This window comes from Betta splendens, chromosome 6 (genome assembly GCF_900634795.4).
Source record: "Betta splendens chromosome 6, fBetSpl5.4, whole genome shotgun sequence".
NCBI classification, from domain to species: Eukaryota; Metazoa; Chordata; class Actinopteri; order Anabantiformes; family Osphronemidae; genus Betta; species Betta splendens.
The window spans coordinates 1,132,783-1,151,470 of NC_040886.2; the positions used below are offsets into that span (position 1 = coordinate 1,132,783).

Consider the following 18,688-nt stretch of genomic DNA (forward strand, 5'->3'; position numbering starts at 1 on the left):
AATCTATGGAGGGCAGTGGTCCTGCTGGTCAGCACAGGGAGCTCCACGTTACCCAGTTATCCATGACAACCAGAGAGAGAGAGAGAGAGAGTGAGCATTTATGTGTGTGGGCATGTGTGTGTGCGTGTGTGTGTGAAGGGGGGGGGCATGTAAAAGCTCAGCTGTGGCCAGAGAGCGTTCAGTTAAAGCATAGAATAAAGAACAAAGCACCCAGTGATTTTCATTTTTCCCCCTCTTTGTCCGTTTTATTGTCCACAGACATTTCTCTTCTTTCTTAACTGGAGATAAAGAAGCTTTGAATTAAAAAAAACAGACAGACAGACACACACACATAGACTTACATTTGTGTGGCTAATTGAAATGGCTTATTTTTCGTGTCAACACTAATGTGAAAACATTGTCCAGGAGAACATTTCTTCTTCAAGCTGCTAAAACCCTACACAAATCGGAATTAAGATTTAAACTGTTGATGCTACATGAAAACAGTTGATATTTAGTGTGGACTGGAACATTTTCATTATGCATCGGTAGGTTCTGCTCTGACTAAATGAAAGTGTGTGTCACAAACTAAAACTGTCCTACCACAAGTGAATTAAAAGACAAATTCTCGAGAAACAGGACCAATTTCAAAAATACCCTCATGGTCCGTCGACAAATTCACTCCAACTCCACGTTTTCCACACTATTGTCGGTGGCGTCTCTGTTGTAGTTGCGCCGCTCGGCCACAGCTGGGCGCTGTTGCCCCAGTGTCCCTCTGCCTGCGCTCTCTCTCTCTCTCTCGCGCTGTCGCGCGCTCTCGCTCGCTCGCTCGCTCGCTCGCACCAGCCTCCTCTCTCCAGCCTCTGTCTCAGCCAACCCGGGTTGTGCCGAGCTGCTCCCTGCGGGATCAGAGCGCTCCCCCGCCGGGACCCTTCTCTCACATCCCCCTGCTGGGACGCGGCTACATTTCCAGCCAAGCACTGCCTGCCTTGGCTTTATTATGTGTGTCTGCGCCGCAGCCCCGCCAGCAGAGGCGGGCAGAGGAGGAGGGAGACTGGTAGCCAGAGTCAGGACAAAGAAAAAGCAGGGAGACAGAGGCTAGCGGAAGGTTAGACTGCACGCGCGTCTAACGGCTGCTAACGGGCACATTCAGAACAGGGAGCGCGGGCAGAACACGCAGTGGCCCTCAGGGTGGAGAACGGCGGGCGAACGAACGGCGCAATGTCCCCGCCACCAGAGCAGTAGGACCGGCGGAGCGAACCCGGGCTCGGTCCGCTGCAGCCAGAGGACGCCGTCGGCTCCAATAGTTCCGATAAAGTCAAAAGCCAGCGCGAAGCCGCGAGGACGCCAAGGCGTTCGGGTTTGAGCCATTTCCCCAACACTGACAGTCGCCTCTCGGCACCCACACCGTCACGCGCCGCGCTGCTTTCACCAGCTCCTTCTGGCACTTCTGCTTAACGGGGAGCGGAATCTGCTCAGGTGTTGACCGCGCGCGTGGCGGCAACTCGCGCTCTGATCTCCCGGAACCTGGAAGACGTACGTCGGAGTCGCACGAGGGCAAGGACTGTACGGGAGAAGGCGAAGCGCGTGCAGAGGAGGGGGGTCCGAAGCGCGGCTCACGTTTATTCCACAGGTTGCTCCGGTCCCGGCGGCGGAGGACGACGCGAACGCGTCACTCCCGGCGTGTGGTACCAGCGACGGTCGTTCCCCACGCAGACGCCGAAGCTGCCGCATTGCAACAGGCGAACGGAGGAGGAGGAGGAAGCGGAACCCGCCGCTGTCCGCTGAAAGCGTGGACCGGAGCGAAAACAAGTGGACACTTCAAAAACAAACAGTTCGGCGCTCGAGATGTCCAGACGCAAACAGGCCAAACCGCGCTCCGTCAAAGGTAGGAAACGTCCGCTTCACTCAGCAAAAGAGCCAAGAACGCGTGAACAGAACCGGCACCAGCGCTTCGTGTCCAGCTGTTTGCTAATTAGATTTGCTTTCAAAAGGGTTGCAGGTACTTTGTACTTTTACAAAACATTCAAATCTACTCCTCTTTGCTGTAACTGGTCACGACTCTAAAATTGTATGGAATAGTCAATTTGTGCCCTAATGGTTTCCAATGCAACAAGAATCCAAAGAGCTCCAGTGTCTCTGCACTGGTCCAGAAGGGCAATGGTTTTCAATTAGCTGCCAGTGTCAGAACGTGAAAGATGATACACGAGTGCGCCGTTTCACTGACAGCGTGGGTGCTGCTTTTTAGCAACTTGTTGTTATTCACTAAGTTAATGGAATCTGGATTATTCTCATATTGAGAAGCAGCCTATTGAATTTGTCCCAATTTGCCCACTGTTGCTTTATTGTGGTGCATTTGTCTGTTTTAAACCATATAGTTTCTTTTTTCTCATCTTATCAGTATTTTACAAAACAAATGACAATATTCACCGTTAGGAAGGCGGTGGTGGGAGTGGTGCTATGCAGACATGCATACACGTGTTTTTCTATGCAGACATTTGAATGTTTTACCTGATTGCTTCAAAACTGCCCCAAGTGGAAAATTTAACTTTCTACTTTGAAACAATATCATCCAAAATGGGGTACACGAGATCTGATTAGACCGTTTAAATATTTTCAAGTCTGTTGAATTTCTATAACTTATATGATTTCTAAAAATGTTAACAATTATTTTTTTTTATTTGTTAAAGCGTTAAAGTGTTAATTACCCCCAGCACCATAAGATAGCATTCATATCATGTGTGCATGCAGATGTGGGCATAATACATGAGGGCATGTGGTGGCCTTGGACTCCATGTTTCCTTTATGGGACCCAGATGGGCAACGGGACTGGCTGACCATGTGGTTGTCACCCCATCCCCCATTTCCTTCTAGCTGAAGACTTTTCCTTGCTGTAATCATCTCACCAGATAGTTTCTGACTTTGATTCTGTGTGGGTGATTAATTTGAAAAGCTTCATTTGGCGATTTCAGCTCTTCCTATGGCTTCTTAAGTTAAGTCTCTTTCACCTGAAATATGTTGCGATTAATTTTCATTATAGTAAAAGAGACTACTTAAATGTAACACTGGCAGTGTACGATAATATGTTTACTTTGGTTGTAAAGTGTAGGTTGTTGAACATGACTTAAGTATTCCCTATAATCCTATAATTTACTGTAAAGCAGTTTTCAGTTGATTGATGCACCCATCTAATAAAATATGATTTGTCAAATAAAGAAATGCTAATTGTTAATATTTGATCAAGTAAATGGCTGAATCTGTGCGTTAATAAATCATGGCAGAGGCGCTTAAAAAGCGTGTCCTTAATTCTGTCTAGTTTTAGCATGCATCTTGTTTATTATTTTATTTAGAAAGGCAAATGCGAGAGTCTTGGTATCCAACGCATCCATTGCCTCCACCTTTTCTGCATTTTTCTCTGCACTTCTAGACGTGACAGTGAACTCTAAATATATTGATTCTGAAACACACAGAGTATATTGAAACATGTCTGTTTTGTAGACACAGCACATCACTTCTGGCAGTGACATGTGGTCCTCATCTAAGATGATCATAAATGTATTGTAAACAATTATAGAAACATATAACCTGTTTGGGAGCAGGGACTAGAGCTGGTGTTTCACTCTAAATCAGAGCACTACATGATTATGGCCTTTTTAAAATCAAGAAAAAAACAAGTTGTAAAATGTAAAACAATATTAATTGCAATCCTGAATTTGTAGTTGACTTGGAGGTTAGAAATGTGAAAGATGTATTTTTATGTGTTTTTTTACGTGTTACTTGCAGTGTTGGAGTATTTCAGTGAACATATTAGCTGCTGTGGACAAGTGAATCTGCTGCCTGCTACTCTCTTGGCGCCCTTTAATTGTGTAATCATGTTTTGTGCATGCCTAAGTTCGTAAGGTGTGTATTCTTGTATCTATTCACATTCATCATGAACATGCACGCCTCGTGTGTCACCGAGGCAGCCTGGTCTCAGCAGCCTGGATAACCAGAGCTTAGCTTTAGTTAAGCAGCCAAGTGAAGCAGAGCGAAGCGAATCAGAGGTGGACGACCTCCACACTGTGTCTGTGTTGTCTATGGGCAGCAAAGGTGACATAGCCCTTGTTGTCAAGCTTGCATAAGCACCATGTGTTTTGTCTATGTCTGTGTGTATACATGCATGCTGCTATCTCCCTGCCACACCTTGCACACTGACAGCTTGGTGAGAGAGAGAGAGAGAGAGAGAGAGAGAGAGAGAGAGAGAGGAGAGAGAGAGAGAGAGAGAGAGAGAGAGAGAGAGAGAGAGAGAGAGAGAGAGAGAGAGAGAGAGAGAGAGAGAGAGAGAGAGAGAGAGAGAGAGAGAGAGAGAGAGAGAGAGGCATTGCAGTGGCACTCAGTGAGTGGCGGGTGAGTGGGCAAGGGGGAAGTAGTGATGGAGGCCAAGATGAGGTGAGCATCACAAGGGGATTATCTGTGTTTTTATGTTCTCCTGTCTTTCACCTGCTCACCCGACTCTGACTGGCTGGCAGGCTTATGGACTGCCAGGCATGCCAAAACAACAGCAAAGAGACCCTCTCATGATTTATAGCTCATGATGGTTTATGACTCATGGACACATGGTTGTCCTGAATAAAGAGATCATAAATGCGAAATACTACTGCAGTATGTAGCAAAGTATGCTTTGGAGCCATTCCTTCATCGTGTGTGTGTGTGTGTGTGTGTGTGTGTGTGTGTGTGTGTGTGTGTGTGTGTGTGTGTGTGTGTGTGTGTGTGTGCGTGCGCGTGTGTGTGTGCGTGTGTGTGTGTGTGCGTGCGTGTGTGCGCGTGTGTGCGCGCGCGTGTGTGTGTGTGTGTGTGCGTGTGCATGTGCGTGTGTGTGCGCGTGTGTGTGCGCGTGTGTGTGTGTGCGTGTGCGTGTGTGTGTGTGTGCGTGTGCATGTGCGTGTGTGTGTGTGTGTGCGTGTGCGTGTGTGTGTGTGTGTGCGTGTGTGTGCACCATGACCTCTCTCAGTTTCAGTACTGCGACTAAGTTCCTCTGATGGATTTACTTTACCAGTTCAACATTTATGGTGATTAGGCCTTGTCAACAGTAGTGGGACTTGACTAATTGCGGTGTGTTAATTGAACATGGACTAATGGCACGATGATGGACCATGATACTAACTGAAAAAGGAGGGGGGCAGGGGGAAAGAAATGAGTGAGCATGACTTCCCTTATCAAAATAATATTTCAGTGTATTAATCCGTTTTTAATGTGTGTCTTTAGTGGGGCGAGAAGCAGAACTCTACTTCTCTGTCTGCTCCAGCCGCCTCGCTATCCTATCTTTCTCTATTCGTTCTCTCTCAGCTCTTAGCCCCTTGAGTCTCTCATGCATTATGTAGTGATGATTATTACTTAATTACACATTAATAAATCCGCTTCATTTGCAGGACATTAAACTGGAGTTGAGCTCATATGACAGGGACACAGAGGAGTGCAGGGAAGATTGTTGAATTAAATAGAGTACTTACCTTTTTACTATGTGTTTGGTTTGTTTAGAGTATTTCTAGTCAGCTGAGCCAAAAGAGCCCTTCGACCATGAGGGAAAGATCGTGAGTTATGGTTTGTTGTCAGTATTTGTTGAATGAACTACCCTGGAGTAATTGACACCCTCCCTCACTATACATATATAGTATATAGTATCTTTCTCCCACTTCCACTCCAGCCTAAACTAGAGTTTAGTTGTATGATTTTGGTTCAGCTGTCTCATGATACTGTCGATACCGTAGTTGCTCTTTGCAGTTACATAGTCACACCAGTCTTCTACAAGTTCCCATTTCTGAAGAGCATGTAGAGCATTTATCCTGTTGCTGAATGTGTCAATAGAAACGATATGCTTAATTTATAAAAAAAAATGATAAGGACGAGTCTTTATTCTAGCAAAAACCTTAAATGTCAGTTTGAAAAATCACATTTCACAACAAATATTTTGCAGTTTATTCTATAGTACTAAATGAGCAAATAACTGCATATTCTGATGAATGGAACCGTTGTACTTTTGCTGTACTTTTTACTGTCTGGGACTACATGATATTTCATGGAAGTGTGATTTAAATGTAGTATGAGACTTTGGGATAGTAATTATTCATTGCCTGGAGTCAAAGTTATTGTCAATTAACTGTTCAAGAATGCAATTAACAACCTCCAACCAGCCAAATGTGGTTACAATTTAATTGTGTTGGGAAATGTTATCAAGTTACATTCCAGTTTAGCAATTGCTGGATTAAAAAAACCCCGAAATAAGTAAATAAGTGGGACTATAGCAATCGGCAGGTGTGTTAGCCTGTTATTTTAGTTTTTCTAATGTTGTATGGTATGAACATCTGGCAGTAGCATCAGTATAAGGGATTGTTGTTCAGTTAATCTCACATATTGCTTCTTCTTAGTCTCCTGTCTTCTTCCACCTCTCTCTGCTATCTGCCATAACCATTAGATTAGATTTTCACATGGCTACTGGCTCGCTCACTAACTTGAAACATGTATCTTTGATTTATTTATTTAAGTTCATCTGAGTTATGTTAAAAGACTCTGTATAATACTACAGTATTACAGTAGCAGTAGTACAGTCAGCATGTGTACTGTCACATTGAACACTCTTCTATTGGCTTTGCATCAAAGTCTGCTGAACCATCAAATGGCTTTCTGAGAGCTTTGTTAGGAATTCTATTGACTCATCTGCAGGGGGTGAATTTGAGATTTTGGCGGTGTTTTTGTTAATGGGACAAAACAAGCTAATGTAAATGGTGATTGGTGGAGCCCAGCAGTACCATGACACTCATGTCAATTTGCACCGAATTAGAATCAAATTACTGTACAACTTAAGGCTCTGAGTGCAGCAGAGTTAAATAAAATAGGTGATGTATAAGGGCAAGATTTAGGTACTACATATCACAGCAGCCAAATAACACACAGGTGTGAAAAAACGGTTTTCATTTTAAAGTGATTGTGAGTAGGTCACATTGTTTTACTGGATTTGTTAGGTTTTTATTGTTTGTCTGTGCGCTTAGAAGGGCGAAGCCCCTCAGTGAGGTGTGTGGATGCCAGCAACAACTCCTTATCAGAGGGCAGCATGGTGTGGATGCACATATATGTGTCAGAGACCAGGGCATCATGGGCCAGGACTGTGCCATTGTAGAGGCTCAGCTAGTCTCCTTTTATCAGCTGCAAACTCACTGGACCTTAACACACACTCTTCCCTCCAGACGCACGCACGCACGCACGCACGCACGCACGCACGCACACACACACACACACCGGACACACACACACACACACACACACACACCGGACACACACACACACACACACACACACACACACACACACACACACACACACACACACACACACACACACACACACACACACACACACACACACACACACACCTTGATCTTTTGAGATGATGCTGGTGTGACTGCATGCATGTACACAGGTACACAGTCACCCTGTTCAAACCCTTATTCACCCGCTACTATTAAAAAAAAAAAAATCTTTCCTTTGCTGTAGTTCTCTCCTCCCAGGTCATCCCTCTATTATTACCCCTTCTCTCCTGCTATTTATGCCCCCCTCTTCTGTACATTAAACATTAGTGGTGGGGGCAATTAGCAGTGACCCTCTGCACACCTGGATGATGCATAATATATTTAATGGGCTACACCTGCACACACAGATAAAACTGTTGGTGTGAGTAGCGCTTTATCCTGCTAGTCTGACCCCATATAACCTTTTTCACAGTTTTCAACTTGAGGCCTGGTTCAAAGTCACTGTTTTGCAATCTACCTTATCTGATTAGCATCCATATTGCTATTTTATGTAAAACATAGGTGACTTTAATGTATAAGTCTTTTCCTGCCTATATTTATAGTGCTGTGCATGCATGATTTGTAACATACAGTATAGAAGCATTTTTTCTACATGTTGCTCTGTTAGTGAACCAAAAACCTTCAGGGCCCCAAATAGGTTATGCATATTTTTTATTCATTCATTTATTTATACTTTTTCTGGTTGCCTTCTGTGCTTGCACAGACACATGCCGTTAAACAAACAGACCGTAGGCCGAGACTAATGTGCATTTCGTGGATTTTTCAACAGAATAAGCTGCTGGTGTTGTGTTCCCTTTTTTATTGGACACTCTGTTGAGTCTTTGTAGTGCAGCCCACTATAGACCTGCCCTATAGATCTTTTTGATGCTGGAGTCTTCAGTTGGTTTTTGTAACTCCTTTCCATTCACCTTCCAGTCAAAAGGCAAAAGAGTACCCTGCTGTGACACTTACAAGCAAGTACAAGCAAGAGAGAGCAGGAGATAGAGCCTTTATACTGAATCTACTAAAATGATGCTAATGAATTTAATCTTAATCTTAGTCACTAATAATAAAAAAATGAAATTCCTTGAAATTGTCCTTAAATTTTAATGTTTTGTATTTGTTTTTTTAGTAGATTCAGTCTAGCTTATGAGGCCTTGTATTCTGAAAGTTTGCAGAATTAAAGATTTACATATTTTAGATTTTTATTTCTCAACATAAGTGTAAATTAAAAAAATAATTGCTCATGTTTATTTCCAACAATATTTCTTGCCTTAGTAAAATTGTCGTCCGCAAAGTTGCGTTTCTGCAACTACATTAGGTGCGCTGGATAGCATTAAAGATGTTAGGGAAAATATGCAATTCTATGACTTATAATCAGCCTGAAAAAGTGGCTTTACTTGTCCTGTTTTGAAACAACAGGAGAGAGGAATGAGGTGGTATTTTCTGGTGTATGTCTATTCCATATAAAAAGGCTTTATGTATTTATATTTTGTGGTAGAATATAATAGACAATGTTGTAGAAAAGTTATAGGCAGAGCAGAAACAGAATGAAGTGTAAACAGAAGAGTGTGTTGTGTATTGAGTACTGGTCTAGGCAAGCTAAATTTAAAAATGCAGAAGTACTGTCGACCTTAGACTCACAGTCTGGGGAATAGAAAACCCAGGCTTACACTCTACTCTGAGTTTTATCCTGTCCTTAAAAGCACATTTACAAGCTAAGACAAAAGTTTAAAGTAGGGGAATATTTTTCCAATGCTGAGCCAAAGAGTTGCAAATTGTTTGGTACAAGTAGACCATGTGTTAAACCGTTGCACTCACACTACATTATATTACATGTAACTTATTGCAAATTTTATTATAGACATTTTCGGAAGTGTTACAATAGTTATTTGTGAATACTGCAGCCGAAAACTTTTACTTCTAACTTTGTATTTGTACATATTACTTACTTATGTACTTATAACTATTGTAAACGTGTATTTTGTTGTGTGAGTGGAGTAAGATGATTGATTATATTTCTACTCAAGCAACTTACCCGCCACGCTCTAAATACAGACATGCGCATGTATATTGCACCTGGTACTCCTGGAAGGAATGTGACAATCAAGTTAATCTGTGCTCCAGTGATATACAATGTCTTTGCGTCACCGTCTCTCTCTTCTTTCTCTCTCTCTCTCTCTCTCGCTCTATAAAGCCTAATAAGTTTGTATCAAATAAACAGTACGCACACACTGTATGTCAACATTTGAGGTGTGCTGAACTTGATATTTGAGCTAGTCTAGTAATAGTGGAGGTCTGGGTCAGTCTGTAGTGGGAGCGGACGGGGACTTTGAGTTCAGTTATTTCTGGAGCCCTCCCCAGAGTCAAGGTACTCCCGAGGAGAGCTGGTGCCCTCCTTCACCTATTATTCTGCTCATTGGCGCATCCTTATCCTTATCCTCATCTCTCTTTCACCCTTTTTTCTTGTCAACTGACTTTCCTTTTTTTCTTTTTCCGCTCTCTTAATCGTTTCTTTGACTTTAACTTTCCACTATCATACTTTGCTTATTTGTTGTGCTCTTACTGTACCTCCATTGTCTGACAGACAGAAAAACAAACGTCAGGTCAGAGAAGATCTTAAGCAGTGTTGTTTGGCCCTAAATATCCACTCTGAACTTGTTTGTCTGGGCATGTGCATACGTGTGTGTCTTCTTTTCTGTGGATGTTGAGAGGTGAATTTTTAATAAGCAGTTCCCAGTTTGTGTGCCTTTCTGTTTTGAACATGAAAACAACTATGAACACAGCAACCTATTTCTTATACATACATACATACATACCTAAATAGGTTTTGTGTGTGTAGTTTAGTCAAGGGGAATTTACTGATGTTTGAGAAGTTGCGTATGAACTTATGTCACTCATTTGTTTAGCACAGCATTGAATAAAAACCTGATTGACATTATATGAACCTAGAGAGAATGTGTGAGGAATAAAATGGGTGAAATGATAAGATGAAAGTATTAGTGTAATCATGCCAATTTAGGCTAGCAGAAAAATAAGATGAAAACAGTGAGGATGGAGATGGAAACAACGATTCAGGAAGAAGACACTGGACTAGTGAAAGGCACTAGAAAGAGCAAAGTTAAAGAGGGCGATGGAACTTGTCTGCCAGGCCTTGTGTGGCTGTTGTTCTTTCTGTTAGTGCCATCCATCTCAGTCCTCTGCCACCTCACGCACTCATAAACAAGAAAATACATGTGCATACACACTGTCCCAAACGCCAGACTAGCTTGGTGTTTCTGGCCAGTGGCTCAGTGCTTGGGATGTGTGTTCGTATGAGTGTCTATGTATTTTAAGGCTGTTTTGTTCAGAATGCAGGCAGGCAGAGAGAGCAGTTTTACTGCTGATAAAAGTATTTGGTTAATCAGCTTCTGTCCCTGTCCCTTGACTAGATGTGTGTGTGTGTGTGTGTGTGTGTGTGTGTGTGTGTGTGTGTGTGTGTGTGTGTGTGTGTGTGTGTGTGTGTGTGTGTGTGTGTGTGACACAGGCCATTGAAGTGGGGGGGGGGGTCCCACGGGGTGGGCTGTGGATGGAGATTGGCATCAGCCCTTGGCCAGTAGCGTCACAAAGTTTTTCCTGAGGGAGAGGAAGGGCAGCCAATGACAGATTCCCTCTGGAACTATAGGGGGAAAACAGATTAGGGAAAGAGAAGTGGGCGCTAGGCTAGAGAGAGAGGGAGCAAGAAAAAAGTGACTAGGATGAGACTGTGACAGAGAGAGAGTCGGATGACAATTACCCTCTTGACTTCTGTCCAGCACAAGTTGTCAATCAACCCAACCCTCCAGGGAGGGAACTAGCATATCATTGGTCATGCTGACCCACATCCCGCCTCCTTGGGTTGCCTGGCCAATGTATAATCTGTTCGTCAAATAGATCTGGGGACAGCAGAGCCTTAGGGTATCTAGGGAATTAATGGCCCTGATACTGTGCATGGTTGTTGTTTAGGAGTTAAAGAGACAAAGGGCTTTTTTACTGAAGTTATAACCGCTTTGATGGGATACAAAAGACAGACAAAATGACCGAAGGGGAATATAAAAGAGTGCTGCAAGAGAGGGTTAATAGAAGTAGAGGATGCTGCTGAGGAAAATGTAGAATAAAAAATGTAAAAATTTGTGATGGAGGAAGATTGATGTTAAAACAGCAGGGTAGATAAGCAGAGGTGAGAAAAGTGAAAGGGAAATGAACGGGGAAGGCAAAATAGAAATGTAAGGGAGGAAGTGAAATATATTGATATAGAGAGGAGACAGTGGAGAGTGACGTGTGCTACTTTATAGCTGTGTGTGCTTGCTTTCGTGTGTACATGTATAATTAATGACAGAGATTGCAAACCAGCCATAGCTCCGTATCATGTTTGGGATATTCTAGTCTTCTCGTACAGGGTGTTGAAACACGGAGCTAGCCAGAAGCCTAATAAAGAGGGTTCACATAATTAAAGTGCCAATTTATTGTCTTCTATTCTCTTTGACAGCCTAAAAGTGTGGAAAAAAATGTCAAAGCACAATACAAAGGAAAACTTTCAGTCTTTAAATGATAGCACCAAGGCTTATACAAAACTAAAGATCAATCAAACAAAACATTGTATGTCTGCTCATTTGTATGTATGCAATTATTATGTATATAGTATCAACCAACATAAATACAAACCTACGGCATTGCATGGTAGTCCTCAAATGATGGCAATAGATGCACATGCTGCCTACATGAGCTTTGGTTCTTCCATATTTCAGGTAAACTGTTTTACTCAATTGGCAATTCAATATTAAAAGTGTCAATTCAATACCTTTAGACTGCTGTCTGCTGTATTTTCTCTGTATATATCTGTGTTTAGCCTGTTTCTTGTTTTTGTAGAATGAAATGCTGCACTAACAAAAATAATAATAAAAGGAATGTACGTCTGAAGGGATGTACGTGCGTTAAAGGCATCAAGGAGATAGAGCAACACATACTGATGGAAAGAGTTAGTAATTGCATGATTGCATTTTATTTTTTTACAGGTATATCTTCCATCGACGTATACAAGTACATACTCAACGTTGCACGCACTCTCCCCTCTTTGTCATGGAGTAAATGTAAGCATGCTCAAACCTTCCCACACAGCTTCCACCCTCTAAATAACCCCCTAGTGAGTCAGGTTCACAGTAATGGTTTTGCGTCTCTGAGGGGGGGAAGAGGGAGGATGTGGGACAACTAAATAAAGGTACAGTATATGTGCTTGGCTAATAAAGCACTATATTTCTAAATGGGATTTTTTCAGTGTGAATGCTAATTAAACAAGAATGTATTTTTTCTATTTTTTTTTTCCTTTCGATTAGGAATATAGGAAGTACTTTATTTTACTTCTAATACTTTTTCTCATGTTCTTCTATCGCTATGTGTTTTTGTGTATGCATACGCCTTTTCCCAGAAACACACAATTACTTCATGTACCAGTGAGGAAAGATAATTTACATTGTATTGTGCAATTCTGCAAAATTATTATTTTGACAAATGTTTTATATTTGGTCCTGCTTTTGTACTACACAGCGATCCTCCAGGAATGCATGCTTGTGTTTGAGTTCACAAATATAATTTTATAAACTTGACTTGTCCCACACCTAAGAATCTTCGCCTGTACCAAACTGAACAGTTATCTTCTTAGTATGACAAGGTTTGACATGTAGAGGAGGGGGTTAGCAGGATACCTTATTGTGTGGAGGCTCTAGACATTTCCTGTTTGTGTGCCAGCTGTACTTCCCTCCTTCCTTTTGTAACCAGGAAGTCATTATCACATTCCAGCTGATCAGCTTTAATAGCCAAACTTATTAGGAAATCATCAATGCCGCACCTGAATGATACAATTTTTGGTAGTTTAGCTATTATTTTAGATTTCAAATTATTAGACAATAAAGGGTCCACAACATGTAGGCCTGGCCTTGCCTTATTTAGAGATAAGTAGCGATAGCATGAAAACGTTGCGGGGGATCTGGTCCTTTCGAGCAAGCTTCAGTTTCATGATCTCAGTCAAGTTAGTAGTTGTTCTGTTGGGTGAAATTATGTAATTGAAGTTTTTAGTCAAATAATGTTAATGAGGTCCAGGAACTGTACTACATGTCACTGCAAAGCTGCTGTTCCTGCTCCCCAACTTTGTTTTACAACCGGCTATACACTCTAAATTTGCTGTTTTTCAATAGGTTTTGACCTTAACTCTGGAAACAAAGCTTAATCCTCCAACTCTACAATTACATGAAACTATGATATTGTCCATCAGGACAAGATAGAAAAAACATATTTTGACATTCTTTCTTTCTCCCTTTTTCTTTAGCAATGGAGGAAGGGGAATCCTCAGCGTGTGGAGGAACTTGGGATGAATCAACTCTTCAGCCAGGTTAGTGAACAGACACAGGTGCACACACCCTGATGGTGTAAAGTTCCAGCAAGTTGCCTAATGTGCTCCAGAGTTTTAAGTCTACATGTTTTTCACACAGAAATGCATTGACACACACAATCTGTGTCATCAGTTCCACATGGTTTGTAATGGACTGCTCGGAAGGACATCAAGTAAAAGAATGAGGCAGAATTAGAATAGAGTGAATTACAGGGAGATGAGAGTCAGACAGAATGCACAGAGACATGGCAAGGGGGATATTTATAGAGAGAGACATGGGTGGAGGGGGGACAAGGCAGAAATGTGTGTGCTTTCTCATTATTCTCTGTGGTCTGGCGATATCCTGGGCAGAAGTCCAAGAGATGATAGAGCTTTTCTTTTCCATTTGTTCTTTTCTTGGATTTTGTTATTCTTTGCGGTTTCTCCAAACCAACTGTTCCAGTTTCCCTTTCTCAGTCTCTTCTCTTCCTCCTCCACCTTCTCTCTTGTTTCCATCAGAAGAAATTAAAAAATGGAAATAAATTTGTCCACAGTTGCCCTACTACATTGATGGAGAAGTGGCTAAACTGAACCCGTTCCACTTTAAGGTTTATGTATAAAATAATGGGGGCATGTAGAGCAGCTATAGGGATTCACTACTGTTTTAACAAAACAAAAAAGGCCAAAAAAACAGTCAGGCTACAGGGTGTATTTCATTATAATGCTTGATAAAGTTATGTGAGATAAAGTATGTTGTATATAAATATAAAGAGTCAAATATTAATATCTGAACAGTTTTAGTTGATTCACTTTACAGATAAGGTAATTAATTAGCTGTTTTGACAGAAGACAGTAGGGCAGGTAACAGCAGTGAACAGGAAACAGCTCCACAGCTGTTCATAGGTTTTTCATGTGCATGGACAGTAAAGGACGTGTAATGTAATGGACGTTCATTTAGCAGTGTGTTTCTGTGAAATATTAATTAACATTAAACATTAAATTAATAAGATTTTATAATACACAAACTTAATAATAACACAATATAAAACACAAGTCAGTAAAAAAAATTACTTACTGATTAAAATATAATAATATATAATAATAGGTAATACCATAACTATCAATGTCATTAACTTGACAATGAGCCAAATGTAGGACTGGTATTATTTTACATTTACCATAAATAATCAAATGGTAAAGGTATAGGAAAAAAAAGACTGATCAACTGCCTCTGCTGCATGTTCTATCCCGGACACAACAGAACTACAGATAAAGTTTTCTTGGTCATTAATTTTTGTAAAGGTCCATATTGTAAATCATGGTAAAACAGATTGAGTTGTGTAGGTGTTTGTCTGGCAGTCAGTAGCTAGTTTTTCTGCTCTGGTTTGCAGCCTATAGGAGAACACTTAAACACTTCCTCTGACTAGACTCCACCAGGGAACAAAGATACTGCTGAATGTGGTAAATATGCAGTTATCTCTCTCTACACCTATCCTGTCCTTCTGTTCAGCTCTGCAGGGATGGAAGTGGAGGAAAGTATGACCCTTGGGGTGCCTATAGTGTGCCGACCCTCCCGTCTTTACTCCGTTCCTCAAACCTGTTCTAACGCTCCTCCAGGGGCTCCTATATGAGCCTACATTAGTGTGCATGTCTGAGTGTGCGTGTTAAAGTGGGGTGCTGACTGAGGTCCTGGGTGGCTCACTAAAACTGCTGTGTGTGTCAGTTCCAGCCAGCAGGAAGCTAAAGTCCCATGACACACACACACACACACACACACACACACACACACACACACACACACACACACACACACACACACACACACACACACACACACACACACACACACACACACACACACACACTTTTCCTCCCGCAAAAAAGCATGTTGTCCCATATCTTCTTACTCAGCCACTCTTTCAGTTACAATCTCACCATCAATGCCTTGTCCCAGCTTCATCTGCATCATGTATGCTTCTACATTTTTCCTGCTGTCTCTTATTCTTCTTTTCTGTCCCTTGTTTGCAGTTGTTCTGTGTTTAGTACTAGGATTTGTACAAAGTGTCCTAATTTAAGCAGATTGTAAATGAAAGAGACCTTGCTTCTTTTATCCCTTGGGAAATGGGTTCTACATAGACTGATATGAAGAGGAGAGTGAGGAAATGGAGAAATATACCTTTTTCACCCCTCTCTCCTTCCTCCACACTTTTCTGGCTCCTTTTCTCTTGGTTTTCTGGAAAATATGTTTGGAAAGGCCCTCAGCAGGGGCAGCAGTGGGAGAGTGACTCAAGGGTAATAGCATTGGGCCAGCCTATTCTTTTCCATTCCTACATTTTCTTTCCTTTTTTCCTCTTCTTGCTCTGGCCCTCAGATGCCAAAGGTGCTCCAACATGCTCTAACACCTGGTTTCCACCATCACTTAGTTTTTCCACCCGTTTCATCTCTTTGTGCGCTTGTCCCCTTGTGTGCAGGGTCAGTAAATGAAAAGACTTGGGAAGGGTGGCTTAAAAGTGATCCTGTTAAGAGTAATTTGTTAAATTAAATGTAAATTTACAATGAGTAATCTTGAAAAAGGTTTGTCAGGGCCCCAAGTTGAAACTGAGGAACTGTGTGTGTTTGATGACTTTTATGATTGGCTGCACAGATAGGTGGTGCATCAGGACAGTTTTTTTTCCCACTAAGACTGCTTCACTGTTTTTGACAGACCAGATTTTTTGGGTTTGTGATGTTTTAATTACATTTTTTACATTTTTGCACTGTTAATATGACAGCAATTCAGTTCAGGCTTATTTAGTATAATTCTTTAAACCTTTATAAAGGTTTTTTACTTATATTGCAGTGTGATAGGATAGGATCAATATTCATATGGCTTTATAAACCAATAGAATTATTTAACATAATATTACAAATAATAAAAAATGTTTATACTGCAAAGCATAGATATACTGCAAAGCAAAAGAGGATCATGACTAAAATCTAGTACAGGGTATATTCAAGCGGCCCTGTGATGGACTGGCGTCATTTCCAGGCTGCACCCGCCTCTCGCCCATAGACAGCTGGGATAGGCTCCATCATCCCCCGCGACCCCACGTACGGGATTAAGCGGTAGGAGATGGATGGATGGATGGTATATTCAAGCAAAATGAAAACGTCAGGCAAAAAAGATCCTTTACATCAGTGGTCTCCAACCCCCGGGTCGATTGGTTAGCGGGCTGTAAAAAATTCCTAACTTACGTTATTTCTGTTTTATTTATTGTGTGATTCGGAAATAATATTTGTTTTATTTTGGAAAATTACCGGAATCTCTTCACTAAATGATTCACGATTGACACGTCAAGGTGCTTGCCTTGGTCTCTGTAGGTGTTTTAGTACAGTACAACTGCTACCTTCGTAAATGGGGCGCTCCGGTCAGTAACACGTAAAATATCACTGCTAAATTGAAACCCCCAAGCCTGCAAACAAATGTCTTTGGAAAGTTTCTTTGCACAGTAAACGGGCCAGTGAGGAGGTAGAAGAACAGCATACAACTACAACTACAAAGAAAGCTGCTTTAACAGACAATACTGAGAGCTCTACTTGAAACTTGGACTTGTTACAACAGGTTGGTCCCACGCATCAAGCCCGCTCTGCAAAATATGCAGCGACTGGCTCCAACGAGGCAGTGAAGCCTTTTAAATTGCTTCATCACTTGGAGAACAAGCATTCTGCATTTTACCCGATGTTGTGAGGACGCTGCTAATAAAGTTGCATGCACAGTGGATTCACGTATATTATTATATTGTGAAAATACCAAGTTTTATGCTGGTCGTATCATGTAATTTTGTTGCATATTTCCGCCCCACTGTAAAGACTGGTCCGGTGAAATACTGTGACATTAAACCTGTCTGTGGCGCAAAAAAGTTTGGGGACCGCTGCTTTACTTGATCTAGGCCATGAATCCATCCATCCAAGATATGAAGACTATTTGAAGGCTGTTGGTAAGTCAGGAATAGTCTGAATGAAGGGACAATACAGACATTACTACAATTCTCCTGTCTTACACTAATATGTTTTTGATGACCAGAGCCTTGGAAAACAGGACACTGGCCATTCTGTCTCTCTTTTCCTCTTTCTCTATCCCTCTCTCACCGCTATCCTCTGGAGGTCCATAATGTAGTTTTAATTTCCCCAAGGCTACCACAGGAAAACAGGTCTTGTGTATGTGTGTGTGAAGTATTATTGCCTGCTTGTGACAGTGCACAGTGCATCTGCGTTTTTGTCTGTATTGCAGCATTTAATCCGTGTGTGTGTGTGTGTGTGTGTGTGTGTGTGTGTGTGTGTGTGTGTGTGTGTGTGTGTGTGTGTGTGTGTGTGTGTGTGTGTGTGTGTGTGTGTGTGTGTGTGTGTGCGTGTGCGTGTGCGTGTGCGTGTGCGTGTGCGTGTGCGTGTGCGTGTGCGTGTGCGTGTGCGTGTGCGTGTGTGCGTGTGTGCGTGTGTGCGTGCGTGCGTGCGTGCGTGCGTGCGTGTGTGTGTGCACCAAAAAGTTAAATAAGAGAGAAGCTGTTTGTGAGTGTGCTTTTCTGCCAGCCTGTGTGGGTTTGTGACTTGCATGTCTTGCTGATTTAAATGTGTTTGTGTATGTACAGTGTTTGTGTCTTTTCTGCTTCCTTCCATGACGTGAATGGCTCTTTCATCATCCTGTTTCCAGACATTAGTGTTGGGTGCTGTTCTCCCTTGCCGCAGCACATCCCAAGGGCCTGGGTGTGTAAATGTGTGCAAATACAAATAAGTGTGTGTGTGAATTTGGCTGTGTATGTTTTTTTTGCACTGGTCTTCTGTGGTTCGACAAATCTCCTGGGAGGGAGAGTTCTTGGATTCTGAAAACACATACGCAGGCTAGAAGGTGAGGAGAGTTGGTTTCTTTTATATTGCCCCCCCCACACACACACATTAACAGACGGGGCAGAGGGTGAGAGAGGAGTGGGGGAGTCATTCTCCTGAGACACAGAAAGCAGGCTTGTGTTGT

General features: G+C 42.1%; 1 protein-coding gene across 9 annotated transcripts in view; it reads left to right on the forward strand.

Annotated features, from left to right (window-relative positions):
• Window positions 1-550: 550 nt before the first annotated feature.
• znf423 (zinc finger protein 423) overlaps window positions 551-18,688 on the forward strand; it is a 128,786-nt gene continuing 110,648 nt past the window's right edge. For 2 of the 9 annotated variants that reach the window (XM_055509812.1, XM_055509813.1), the window contains exons 1-3: window positions 553-1,867; window positions 12,335-12,409; window positions 13,642-13,704. In XM_055509812.1, coding sequence (XP_055365787.1) covers window positions 1,828-1,867; window positions 12,335-12,409; window positions 13,642-13,704 — 178 coding nt within the window. In that variant the 5' untranslated portion in view covers window positions 553-1,827. Of the gene's footprint in view, window positions 1,868-12,334; window positions 12,410-13,641; window positions 13,705-18,688 lie in introns of all 9 variants that reach the window. The other 7 variants (XM_029154893.3, XM_029154895.3, XM_055509817.1 and 4 more) reach the window with 6 other exon arrangements.